Raw genomic sequence first — 14,020 nt, 5'->3', positions numbered from 1 at the left:
TTTAAGTAATCTCTACACCCAGTGTGGGGCTCGGACTCAAGACCCTGAGATGAAGAGTCGCATGCTCTACTGACTGAGCCAGCCAGGCACCCCTATATCCACAGACACCCTACCAGGCACCCCTACAAGCCCTGTGTGACTTGTAGAGCTCCTTGTCCTACTCAGAAACCAGGAAAGGTGTGTTTTCTTGTCTCGGCAGGCTTGCTACACGTCTGCCTTTGTCCAACCCGAGGACACAGATAAGCTAATATTCTTGGTTTCTGGCACCAAACAGTCCTTAGCATTTCTATTTGGCAAAGTTCTGCAAATCTTTGTTCTGGCTTTGGACTCCTTCCCATGGCGTTCCCCAAAATAATTATTCCAGGATCCTTTTACTGATACCCAGCCTCACATTCATACATGAGGATGCCTCAGTTTGATTTTGTGGCACTCACTTTGGTTTGGGGTTTGGAGTTTGGAGTTCATCTATACTTCTAGGTTTTTTCGTTGTTTTTGTTTTTTTTTAAAGATTTTATTTATTTATTTGACAGAGAGAGAGAGACAGCCAGTGAGAGAGGGAACACAAGCAGGGGGAGTGGGAGAGGAAGAAGCAGGCTCCCAGCGGAGGAGCCTGATGTGGGGCTCGATCCCAGAATGTCGGGATCATGCCCTGAGCCGAAGGCAGACGCTTAATGACTGCGCCACCTAGGCGCCCCCACTTCTAGGTTTTTGTTGTTTTTGTTTGGTTTGGTTTAGGGTTTTTTGAGTCCAAACTGGAAGGCATTTAAATGTGCCTGTGCCCAACCTGAGAAACATAAAAGATCTCTCATCTTAGAGATGTTCTGTGTCAGCCTAGCAGCCTCTGCTCCAAAGCTCCTGTTAGTAAAAACGGCCTTGGGTCTGGAGATTGTCTTCTATCCCAGAAGCCTGGCAGTTGTTGTCCTATTCTGACAAAACCCTTTCTTCACATTCCCTGCTTATGAAATTAGAAACCCCCAGCCCTCAGCCCTAGTCTCCTTCCAGCCTCACCTTGCCGTGACACGGTGTGGGAACAATTCACCAGTTACCTGAGATCCAAGGCATGGAAGATCTTCTGTTCCAGCTGGCTCCTTCCGTGGAGACCGTTCGTGTGCTGAGAACGGATGAGAACTTTAGGGCTTTCCCAGTCATTTATCTCATAGAACCCGGGCTCCAAAGTGGGTCAGAATTGGCATCCTGGGGCCTACGGGCCTGTCCTTTGTGCTCTGGAATACAGCAATCAGAGCCAGGGTAAGTGGCAGACTTCTAAAACAGGGTTCTGGGGCACTGACCAGGGATGGGCATGTCTGCTCAACATTCAGCTGAACCCTCAATCTGGTGTTTGCCTCGGTAACTTTTGGTCTAATATCAAAACACCTGTATTACTGTCAGGGAAAAAGTCTTTGGAGCTAGAGGCTTTATTCATATCCTTGCTCTCCCACTGCTAGCTGTGTGACCTGGGGCAAGGTATCCTATATGCTTCAGTTTCTGCAATTGAACAGGGGTAATACCTACATCATGAGTTTGTTGTGGTGTTAAGTGCAATGTGGGTTAAAGGGAGTTCTTAGCACAGAGTCTGGCTCATTGTCAGTACTGAAAAAAAAAATAACTCTCCCCGCCTCCATCCCCGAATTTAAAGATTGTAAATGTATGGGGTGCCTAGAAAGATATTGCCAAAAGATCCTTACATCAACTACAGTGAAAGGATGAATTCTGTTAGCCATGAACACATACACTGTTATAGCGTGTCTTGTTAAATAATAAATTATTCAGAATCCAAAGGGTTTCAGCATTCCTATCTTTGGGGATTTTCTAAACTGGGGAGGAAGGGGCTGGGTCAGTGGAAGGGTGGCTCAGGCACTGCCTGAGCCCATAGACAGTTGTTAAACTGCAACATTTTGACAACATGATCCTGCTTAATTCTGGTGTAGTGTGACTTCCTTTTTTTTTTTTTTTAAGTTGTTGAGTTCAGCGTTGAATTAAATTCTGCATTGTTAGGCAGATGACCAAAATTGTTTGTAGAAGGATTTGCCTTGCCTTTAGTCTGTCATATATGAGCCAGGGTCACTTACATAAAAGGACCCCCTTTTTTTTTTCAGTCGAGTACAAATTGCTAATGATCATCTTGCCTCTGTAATCCCAAAGCGGACTACTTTGTCACTGGATTGTGGTCACATGGCAAAAAGTGAACTTGCCTTCCTAGGGGTGCCCACGTTTGCCAGTTCCTTCTCTTTTTCTCCTGACTTCCTCCAAATCTGGGTGCTCAATGAGGGTTAGTCAGCAAGAGGCAGGTGGGAGGGTCAAGGAGAAGATGAGTGAAAAAGAAGCCATTGTCAACAATCACTTTGTTTGAGTATGTGATATTGTGTGTGCTAGGTATAATGCATCGAGTTTAACGCTGCCTTGTACACAGGATTTTATAATCTTATAAGAAGATAAAAGTAGACAGCTGCTGATTAGAAACACTGCTTTGAGTTATATCCATAAAAGGATGATGATTCATTAGGGGAAAATCGGGAAGCCTATGATGCAATTTTGATAATTTAGATTGAACTTTTACAAAATTATTTTTGGATTTCTAGTAATTTTGCTGCAATTCCACTTATTCAGAGATCACTGCCGATGATTGTTATTTAGAAATGTGGAACGCTTCCACAGCCCATCATAGCAAGGGTCCTTGAGCGTTTTGGCTCATGGCAGTGTCCCCAGCACCTAGAACAGTGTCTGGCACACTGGGCATTCAGTAGGTGTGCAATGAGTGAATAAGTACGCTTACACCATGGGACTCTTTCCAGAGAATTGCAGGTGCCACTGTGTCTTGTTAGGTAAGTTCAGACCAGAGATGACCAGGAAGGGCGGTGAATGCCCTTTCCTCCAGTTTGGCTGATGAAAGTCATAATGCTGCATGAGTTTTGTGGTGGTCAGCGATTGCTAGGGGACTGAGGAAATGAAAGGAGGGTGTTGAAAGCTCTGCCTTGATACCTGGGCCTGCCTGTCTCCTGTCCTTCTGTCTGCTGATTTGGCTTGTGTGTGAGAGTGGTAGCAAGGCATGGGATCGACTCTGTGGCCACGTCTTGTTAATACGTATTTGCTGAAGAATGGCCCCCTAGCCCCAAGACACCTGCAGCAGCAGAAGCTACTGCTCTCTACACATCCCATCTCCTCTCTCTCCGTGGCAGTGAGGCTGCGGTTCAGGCTCATTCTTTTCATGAGCCTCGAGGAAATGGCTCAGCTGGCTTGGCTCATTCATTTCCTTGTCAGGAAAGTCAGTGTGACCTTGACCATCAGTGGGAGACCTGCAGCAAGCACATTGTGTGTCTGGCTGGATTCACTAATGATTGAAAAGTACTGTTGGCAACTCACCATGCTGTAAATGTTACGTGCTGCTAATTTCTTGTCCGAGGTGGGGGCGAGAGATATTAATTTGCGAGAGTCGTTTCCGATTTACCTGGGTCGTTCCTGGTAACCTGCCACTCCCATGGAGGCCTTCGATGAATATCACTGGAAGAAAATTGTTGCAGAAAATAAAAAGGAAGAGGAGCTGTATTTGCTTTGAGTGGTGGAAACATAGAATCAATTTGCCGCCCAAGAAGTTATTAGAAAGTAACTCTGAATTTATAAAGCCCTCCAAAAGGTGTCATTTCTGCAAGTACAAATCCAAACATGACCCTTTTGTTCTTTGTTAGTGTTGTCGTTGATGGAGGATTCAGGGCGGGGGAGAGCGGCTGGGACCTGCTGTTTAGGGAAGGGTGGCCAGAGGAGAGCTGGTCTACACCAGACGCCAGACCCAGGGCCTTTGCTTTCTGTGCAAAGCTTGCTATTAGTCATTTTCTCTATAAAGTGAGCTTAGAGAAGAAAGCGGGCAAACCTGGGGTGGTGAACTTTTCAGAAGCAAGAGTTGGTTTAAATATAGATGATCTGCTTTACTGGCAACTTGGAGGCTGCCGTGGGACTTGTTGTACCTTTGTAAGACAAGTGAGGAAAGATGTTGGCACCTGTACATGCGCAGTTTGTTTATGAAATATAAACTCTCCTGTAGAAGCGAGGTCTTCAGAGGTCAGCGTCTGAGGTAGCACGTCCCACCTAGCTGGGGGAAAGGTGCCTCCAAGCCCTCCCTGCTAATTGCCTCAATCTCTAGAGAAGGTTGGGACAGCCAGGCTTCATACAACTGTTTTATTTATGGAGCACCGACTCTGGTGGGAGTGGGGGCGGAAAAGTTTCTGTGAAACTGACAAATCACCAGGCTGGATTTTCTTTCCCAAGGAGGAGAAACAATAGCTTGGGAGCTCTAGCGTCCCCGTCCTTATTCAGAGAAATGTAGCTCTTTTCAGCCTGAGGGATTTGATTTCTATGCCTCTGAGCCAGCTCAGAGCAGAGGGGAGCTGATCTCAGGCCCCCCTGCTCGGTGGGTCCAGGGCTGGCCGTCATGGGTTTGCAGCACATCCTCCTCCGTATTCCACAGCAGCTGTCTGGAGTTTTTTCTGCTGTGCCTGAACTGATGTCATTTCCCCCTTGGCAGACAGCTTGGGCTTTGCTGCGTCTGAGATATGTCACGAGAAGGTGGGGGTGGGTCGGAGCCAGGCGGGGGGAGTAGTGAGGACAGCAGGAGGGAGAGCGCCTGCCTGGTCCCAGGACTCTGTTTACTTTCTCTTCTTTGCTAAGGAAGGCTGGTTAACTGGGACCGCGGAGCACGCAGGCCCACCTGGGGAAATGCTCATTCCAAGACCTTAACTTTTAAAAGCCCTTTGTTCCAAACGTTAGTGTGGACGATGCTCTTGCAGGATGCCTTTCCTTTTGGGTCTTAGACAGGTAATTGAACTGGTTATCCGTGGATCGGGTTTGGGCAGGGAAGAAGGGTGGGAGCTTGTTTGTTGTACTACAGCTTTGGGTGGAGGGAGCCTTTGAGAAGAATGTCTCACAGCTAGAGCAGGCCAGCTCCCATGCAGAAATTTCCAGTCTTCTCTCCTTTTGTGCTGGTTGCTCCTTACCTCCAGAGCCACCGTGTTCTTAACCCCCTACATCCCTGAGGTCTCTGGGGCCATCCATTCTGATTTTCCATCAGATACCATAAAGCTGTTTCCAGAGCCTTACAGAGGAAACAGCTGAGGGGAGAGACTGGGGAGGAGGAGAGGCAGAGTAGATTCTTGATCCAAACTGCTTGTATTCCTTCTCCATTTTGATTTGGTTAGTTAGCAGAGATTTCTTAACAGTTCTGAGTGGGGGGGAGGGGGATCTTCTAGAGGGAAGGGCTCCCAGAGGCTTTCTCCTTGTAGGCATGTGGTCAGGGCTGTGTGGCTCAGGGACGTCCTGGAGATCTCAGAAGGATGGGGGTGGGATTGACCACATTTTGGCGTTCCTGACAGATTTTTCGGAGCCAACAGACCCCGATGGCAGAGTCTTGATTGCTTTGCGAACTGCTGTTTGAAGTAGGGGCACTAAATTATAGCCCGTAACCCAGTGTGGAATGAGAAAACAGTAGCAAGAGACCAACTGCTGTCTGCTGAGAACACAGCTGTTGCCAACTATTTGTTCCAGGGCTTCTGAGAGTTGGCCACCCCCACCCCCCTTTGGTCTGAGAGGCATGTCTGTATCGGAATGTGTAACTGTAACCAGCGGCTCTAAGAGGGGGTGGGGACAGACACACACCCTCTGCTGCCTGTTCCTGGGTGAGGAAAAGCCACAGATGAGATCAAACCAGAAGCCTTAGCGAGGTGCTGCTAGGGACTGCTGGGTTTGTCTCACTGTTAGGAAAGTGCTGGGTGAGCAGATCTCCCTTGGGTTGCCCCAAATTCTTTAAAAGTCAGTGTTTCTGAAAAGCTTACTTCATACATGCTGTGGGTTCTCTCGTTAATCTGCAGTGTTCCTTTGGTGCAGCTGATAGGCCAGGGGTGGGGGGCATTTGAGCATCTCCTCTGTCCCCCAAGAAAGGCTGTCCTTTTAACCTATGGGCAGAGTGAGCCCTGGTGAGGACTTTGAGCAGCAATGGAAATGGGCTGGTTGAAGCATCTCATGCATGTATGTCAGGGGGAGAGAGGGGGAGACTAGGCGGTAGGGTAGAAGGAGCAGGGCGGGGGAGCCAGAAAGGCCTGTGTCCACATCCTGGCTCCCCCAGGGTCTTGGGCAGGCTGCTTAACTGCTCTGAACCTCATCTTTGAAACGAAAATAATAAAACCTACTGGAAGAATTATTGAGGGTTTTTCACAAACGAATGTATTTAAAACACGAGCACCTTGGCTGGCTGCGAGTAGGCTTTTAGTAGAAATGTAACCATTATTTCTATGTACTCATCCCTAAGGGATGTGAAACCGCATAAGACCACAGGGGTATGGGAAACTAGAAGCCTGAGGACCAGAGGTGAAGGGTGGAGGGGACAGGCCTACCAGTGTGAGTTGACCGGGGGTTGGGAGGCTGTCGCTTATTATACCAATATGCTAGTCATCTTGTATATTGAGGAGACAAGAAGGGGAGGGTCCGTGTCCAGTCACCTCCTCTCAGCTGAGAGGATGCAGTTGGTCCAGTGAAGGGCTGGGTTGGTGGTCCTGGGGAGCATCTCAGAGGATCAACAGCGGGTGGATCTTAAGCTCTTGTTTCTTTTTTTTTTCTTTTAAGCTTTATTTATTTATTTGAGAGAGAGAGCGCAAGCGTGCACGCATGCAGGGGTGGGGGGTGATGGTGCGTGGAAGGGCAGAGGGAGAATCTTAAGCAGACTCCAGGTTGAGCCCAGAGCCTGAGGCGGGGCTTGATCTCAGGACCCTGAGATTATGACCTGAGCTGAAACCAAGAGTTGGATGCTTAACCATCTGAGCCACCCAGGCGCCCCTTAAGCTTTTGTTTCTGAACAGATCCCTGGTGGAAGGTTGGACTAGAAGACCTCTTGAAGACCCTTTCTGCCCTTCTGTGATTCAAACCTTGCCTATAAAAACTTTGACTGTTTTTGGTTACATAATTTTGTGTATTTCTAGCATTTCTGTGTCTGACAGTGTAATTACATTCTTTACTGGAGCTATGGGAAAGCTAGCTTTCTAAAGAATACTTGGTGATAATTCTGTTTTTTTAAAAATGACAAAAATATATATGCTATTGGTCTTTATCATACATCATACGTATGTACTTTCATACATTTTTTTCTCTCTTAATCCACATAACAACTCTGTCTTAAGTGGTAGTGCGGTTCTGTTTCTACAGAAGTGCATGCTGAGGCTTATGGGAGGTAAGCCGTTTGCCCAGAGTTGCTCAGCTAGCTAGGAAAATAGTAATAGTAATAGAAGTTTTGTTTTTTCTTCTCTTTTTCTTTTTCTTTTTTTTTTAAGATTTTATTTATTTTAGAGAGAGCTCGTGCATGAGCTCAGATGAGCGTGGAGCCCATTGTGGAGCTCGATCCCACGACCCTGAGATCATGACCTGAGCTGAAACCAGAAGTCAGATGCTCAACCAGCTGAGCCATCTAGGCGCCTCTTGTTGTTTCTTTTTAAACCCTGGTCTTTTAATTCTAAAGCCTGGAGTTTCTCTCACTACCTAGACTGCTCTGCCCAGTGCCTGTGTGAGAAGAGCATTGTTTTAGTTGGGGCATATTCTCCGTAGGTTGTTTCTAGGCGGCCCAGGCTCCAGCTAAGACACCGCTTGTCTCTTTGTGCTCATTTGCATTTACTTTGTGAAACAGTCTCATGCATGCCTCATCTACTGAATTATGCGGCTGCGAGGAGATTTGAACACTTAATGAATGCGGACCTAACACAAAGGATGCAAAGACAAATAAAGCACAACCCTTAACTTCCTAGGAGCTCTGACTCCAATGCAGTGGTTCTTAAAATGCATAAAAATCACCTGGGAGTGGGGCTAATGACAATGTAGATTTTGTAGGTCTGGGGCCAGAGCCCAGGAACATGCATTTCTATAAAGTCCCCCAGGTGGTTCTGACCGAGCTAGTTTCTGGCAGTTTGAGAGCACCCCCTGCACCACTAGGTTTAGTAGCATGAAAATAGTTACACGATAATTGCCTGTAACAGGAATGCCCAGGACCTAGGACAGCAGAGGGTGGGAAAGCATCTCAGTCAGGTGCAGGGGCAGTGGTGGGGGGTGATGGGGGGTGGTGGGGGGGTGGAGAGTGGTGTGCATGAAAGGCTTTCTTGAGAAGGTGATATCTGATCTGAGTCTTGAAGGATGAATAGGAGTTTACTAGACATATGATCTGGGGAAAGAGCATTCCAGACAGACCAGGTTGGGAGTGTTGTTTTTGTTTTCTTCTGTAGATGAGAAGGGAAACTATCATCTATGAGTCTTAGTGCTAGGTATGCCTAAGGCAAAACAGGGACTTTGGCTCACCCACCATTTGGCATCCTTTATGACACAGAGAAGAAGGAAAGCATTAGGGCCCTTCGGTCTAATAATGAGAGTGGCATGAATTCAGTGTGTGTAAAGGAGAGTTAAGCTTTAGGCTGTTATTAGTTCTTCCATGCAAGGAACAGTTAAGACAGCTCACTGGAAGCTAGTGTTCACTAAAGAGCAGTCTTTTTATGCTTAGAAGAGCTAAACTTCAGAAGAGAGTCACTTCCCGACCTTTTTGGGCATGGTACCATGTACCAGAGTTTAGATATACCACAGTTGAGCATCTTATCCCTTTATTAACTGGTGAGATCAAGAAAATGAGTTTTCCGGTTAAGAAGAATCCATCCTGTAAACCTAACAGCTGGATTACTGACGTTCAGAGAATAAGATTGCAACAGAACATTCTTAGTCTGCTGATTTGAATGAATTCTATTTCATGTTTGATTCAGAAGGCATTGATTTCGTAATGCGGGGGGATTCTTAGGACTAACAGGCTATATCTAAAACGTATTGTGTGTATTCCATTCAAAGCATGTTGTAGATACAAAGAGATATAAACTCTATCCCTGCCCTCCAGGGGTTTATGGTCAGGTAGGGGAAGTAAGTGCTTAGGGTAACTGAAACGTTGGGCAGGTGGTGGTGAGTGCCACTAGAGAGGGACAGGGTGCTGTGAGTTCACAGGTGTGGGGAGGGGACTTTCTGCAGGTGGCCCTGTCCACAGTCCAGTACTCTCAGGGGTTGCCCCGCAGGTGTATGGAAGGGCCAGTTGATGGCAACTGCTGGCCCATGGAGTCCAGGCTTTATGTAGATCCATCAAGACAGTAATTTGTATCTTGCGCCCCAGAATGTTGCCTTTCTCTGTGGGAGGGGCCCACTCTCCCCCAAATTGTCCTCACCGAAGTGAGATGATCCTTGATACTGGAAATGAGTAGTCTCCAGCAAAACTGGGGTGCTCCTGCCTGTGTTGGAATATGTCATGGACAGACGCTCCTCGCCCAAGGGGTGGTTTGTAGTCCAGACAGTAGGAGCTGATATTATAGGCCCTTGATTGGCCCGATGCTGAATGTAACAGGGCAACCAGAATGTTGAACCCCAGTTACTCCCTGGGCCTGATAAGAAGTCTTAGGGCCTCACAAGGACAACACTGGAAATGCCACGGTGTAAGCCAGCCTGAAGTGCAGGATGGGAGCCATCACTAGGGAAAGGGAAGAGGGAATTTTCCAACTTCTCATATAACCCCTAACCTGCTGAATGTTAGCCAACGTCACGTGATAATTCTGTTTGTCATTTGTTATTTCATCATGATAGCCACCATGAGAGAGGAGGCCTTAGTTCCTGTCTGTCGTGAGGAAACCAAAACTCAGGAGGTTTATCTCTCTTTGGTATCGCACAGCTGAAGTGTGGCAGTGGTGGCACTGGAGGCCAGGGCCGAGAGGCTCGCGTTGTCCTCCTCTTGCCTATTGCTCTGGTATGGTGCCTGCACCCAGATCTGCCAGGCCTTCCCCCTGCGTGACCCGCACTCTGCCAGCGACAAGTATCGAGCCCCGGTCGACACCACCTACCCTTGTGTGTGCTTAGCCTCTCTCTACAAGGTTTGGGACAAATTAAGCAAGACCCTGCTTGGAAGGGAACTGTCTGTATATAATGCAGCAAACACCAAGGTGACACTTGTTGTTTGTGCTACCAGAGGTTGGAGCCAAAAATCCTCGTCGCCGCTGATGTGTAAAAATCTTGTTTAAGTGACAGCTCCGTAGAGCACCTCAGTTCCCTACGGTCACCTAAAGATCGGAGGGGGTGATTTTTATTTTGGCCCTTTCAGATGGATTTTTTAAAAAAGGTTTTATTTATTATTTATTTATTTTAGAGCGAGAGAGACAGAGCCCAAGGTGGGGGAGGGGCAGAGGGAGAAAGAATCCCAGGTAGGATTCACACTCAGTGCGGAGCCTGATGCAGGGCTCAATCCCACGACCCTGAGATCATGACTTGAGCCGAAAGCAGGAGTTGGATGCTCAACCAGCTGAGCCACCCAGGCGCCCCTCAGATGGATTTTAAAACCCCCAACCATCTCTGTTGCAAGAAGCTGCTTTTGTAGAGGAATGTGGCTTGTTTTTCATCACACTCCTGTTATCAAAGCAAAGAGAAACCAGTGAACTGGACAGTAACTTAGTGGAAAAGAAGACTCTGCTGATTTTGAAACTTTTATCCAGGATGGAGCCAAAGAAAACATTCACTTCCTCCAGTGATATCCCACGACTCGGATCCACCCCCTCCCACCCCTTTTCCTTGAAGAGGTAAATTTTAGTCCAGGGGAACGATAATTTAGGGCTACTTTAAAAACTGCTAGAAAATTTCTTTTTCTGCCCCAATTCCCTAGCAGCCAGATACTAGTTTCTTAACTCTCCTTCCCTCCCCTTCTTGACTCTGTTGCTAACTTGTAGCAACAGTGAGTCGAAAGGGGCTCCTCAGGTCAACATGCTTTAGCCATTTCTGAGTGCCTCTGCAGCCTCTGTATCCATTGCTTCTCTGGGCAGGGGTCACCTAGACTTGAATCCTGGACCTTGTAAGAGGTATCGGTTGCTAGTTGCTGGAAATGGTGATTCAGTCCTGGGAGGTGACTTGCTTGACCTCTCCCATTCTTTTCCTCAGGGAGGAAGGGCAGTAGGGGAAAGCTGTATGCATTTCAGGAGAGAGGGAGACATGCTTTGAGGATGGCTGGAGTGTAACACAGTGACTTCTTTTCCTGAAAGTGCCGTAGGGCTTGCTGGGTCTGTGTTGCACATAAGACATCGGTTTCCTTAGGCATTGCATCAAGGAGGCCAGGAAATTTTTATTGTTTGGTTCTCTTGCTTAACACACAACCTTCTCAAGTTCTTCCACTGAACTGTGACACATGGTCTCATTCTTGGTTTCGCATTCTGCCCATCTGATCCTGTGGTTTTCATCAGGGGTTTGGAAATCCCTGGTTATGCACAGGCAGTGGTGTGAATACCTGTGACCTCCCACTCCTCTGGGTGTGGCTCCGGAGGGCGGTGGGGAGGCCCAGGATAGGCCAGGGCAGGCTGCCAACAAAAATAGAACGTGCTATCACTTCCCCGTCTCCGGGTGAGGTTCTGGATTTACGGGCCTGGCTCTGATTGTGCTGGGTGACGGTAAACCTATCACGGCCAGAGAGAGCCAATGGGCAGGTCTCTCAGAGGTCATGCAAAATCACATCACCACAGCCTTGGTCTTAGCCTTGGAGGCTCCCTTCATGCCGCTGCCTGTTCCATGGTAGCTGAGCGGCACAGGCAGCACGGGCGAGGACTAGCCCCTCAGGTGCCTTGACCATCAGTCGGCAGGATCAGCGCTTTTCTGAAGATTTTTGCACATCTGATCCTTTGCTAGGGCAGGTGCGCTTGTAAGATTGACATCAGTCTTGCTCCTGGGGAATTTACAGAATGGTTGGGGGGCCCATGAGGCAATCAAGCAACAAGATGAGATAGAGCACGATTCTGCACTAAGTCGCGTGGCACAGTTTGGCTGGAACAGTGGTTCTCAACTACAGGCAGTTTTCCCCTTCTGCTTTGGGGACATTTGGCAATGTTTGGATGTTGTTGATTGTCAGAACCTGGGGGGTGGGGTGTTGCTACGAGCACCTAGTGAGTAAGAGGCCAAGGATGGTGCTAAACATCCTACACAAAGAACTATCTGGCTCCAAGTGTGAGTAGTGCCAAGGCAGAGAAACTCACAGCTAGACATGACTGATGCATGGTGTGTCCGGTCTGCGTAGGGAGCAGTCACAGAAGCCACAAGCCTCAGGGAAAGAGGACCGAGATGTTTGAATACAGGGAAAATAGGTGTACTTCTCCCTGCTGCTTTCCAAGCAATATGTATTAACTACCAGCCCAGAGATTTAGAATCTTAACATCTTGGTTGCCCCTAATGGGCAGGTATGGGGAGTTAATTTTTTATGGCCAGTAGCTAAGATCAGGCCCTTCTGGAGCTGGTATTTTATCTCTTACCCTGGATAGTAATAATCTGGATAACGATTTCAGAAGGATGGGATCTTAGTAGTGCCCAAATAACTTTATATGGTTTAAAGAACAGTTAGGCTACAGTTATTACAATAACAGGCCATATTTCAAGTCAAGTGCCTGTTGCTAGGACTTGGGTCTATTGTACTCTACCTCTGATAAAATAGTAAATTCCCCTTTTTCTAAGTCATCGGGTATCTCCTTTAATCTTTATTTTTTTTTAAGATTTATTTGAGAGACAGCATGAGAGAGAGAGAGAGAGGGCACGAGTGGGGGTGGGGGTGGTGGTAGAGGGGCAGAGAGAGAGGGAACCAGACTCCCCACTGAGTGTGGAGCCTGATACGGGATCCCAGGACCCTGAGATCATGACCTGAGCCAAAGTCAGATGCTTAACTCACTGAGCCACCCAGGCGCCCCTCCTTTAATCTTTAAGGCTGAGGTCTTAGAGTTCAGAAAGTTCTTTAAAGTTATTCAGAGACCTTTGGAGACATAGCCTCTGGATTCTGAAGATTTTTTTTTTTTAATCTTGTATCTGTTACCAGGGAGACCGATCTTTCTTTCTTTCTTTCTTTCTTTCTTTCTTTCTTTCTTTCAGAGAGGGCAGGAGCCTGGGGTGGGGGATGGAAGATGGGGGTGGGGGAGGGGCAGAGGGCGAGGGAGAGGCAGACTCACTGCTGAGCAAGGGAGCCCAAAGCTTGATTCTGGGACCCTGGGATTATGACCTGAGCCAAAGGCAGATGCTTAACCGACTGAGCCCCCCAGGCACCCCCAGTATTTAGCAATATTCAGTCAATTTGTGATAAGCTTAGTAATTTTCCTAACTTTATAGGCTGGCTATTGACAGTAAATATATGTATCCCAATGCAAGACAGATGGAAAACACTACTCTTAATATTAAGGGCATTATCTTTGATATGTAATTCCATTTCTAGTATATTTTTGCTTAATGCCGTGCTAATAAGTTTCTGTGGTATAGATATTGGAGTTTGTTGTCTACAAAATATGTTTTTTTTAAATTTATTTAAATTCAGTGAGCATATAGTATATTATTAGTTTCAGAGGTAGAGTTCAGTGATTCATCGGTCTTATATAACACCCAATGCTCATTACATCACATGCCCAGGGAGACCATTTTTAATGTGACACTTTGTCCCAGGTAGAAGTAAATAGTTTCCTTGAACAGTGTCAAACTTTTTACTGGAAATAAATCTCTAGAACTGGCCTCTAGACAGACAGCAGACAAGACAAGTCCCATCATTATTTCTTGTGCTCCCAACAAAAGCCCGCCACAGTGGGATGGGACTGCTGAGAAAAAAATGGGGTTCAATTTAGAATTTTGCTTAAAGTAAGGAAGATCTCTGAGATCCTGCATGTGTTCTTCTCTGTCAAATGAAACTGGTGAATCTCTTTTAAAGCACATCAGTGGTGAGTCTACTGGCACCTTCCGTGTTTCAGATACCTTTGAAACCCATACCTCTTTCCAGGCAGAGAAGTGAGTGTTTTATTTGAACAAGAGCCATTTTCAAGATTTAGCAAAGACTTTGATGAGCTAGAACCTAGTCATAGAAAGAATACTGACCCCGAAGTCAGAGGGCCAGGGTGTCCACAGCCCCGAGTCTGTCATCCTTAGCCTTGGGCTACAGGGCAGTCCCTTATCTGTAAGATGAGGGTCAAAGCACTTCTGA

The 14,020-nt window shown here is 47.1% G+C and overlaps 1 protein-coding gene across 3 annotated transcripts in view; it reads left to right on the top strand.

The window, feature by feature from the left end:
* WBP1L (WW domain binding protein 1 like) overlaps positions 1-14,020 on the top strand; it is a 57,774-nt gene that overhangs the window by 16,196 nt on the left and 27,558 nt on the right. The window contains exon 1 of one of the 3 annotated variants that reach the window (XM_045803004.2): positions 4,584-4,806. The exons of the other annotated variants lie outside the window; for them this stretch is intronic. Within the exon in view, the coding sequence (XP_045658960.1) occupies positions 4,780-4,806 (27 nt within the window). The 5' untranslated portion in view covers positions 4,584-4,779. Of the gene's footprint in view, positions 1-4,583; positions 4,807-14,020 lie in introns of those variants that run through there. 3 annotated transcript variants of the gene reach the window in all.

The sequence above is a fragment of the Ursus americanus genome, chromosome 6, assembly GCF_024610735.1.
Source record: "Ursus americanus isolate L20-20 chromosome 6, mUrsAme1.1.p, whole genome shotgun sequence".
Classification (NCBI taxonomy): Eukaryota; Metazoa; Chordata; class Mammalia; order Carnivora; family Ursidae; genus Ursus; species Ursus americanus.
This window is presented reverse-complemented; position numbering and strand designations above follow the sequence as displayed.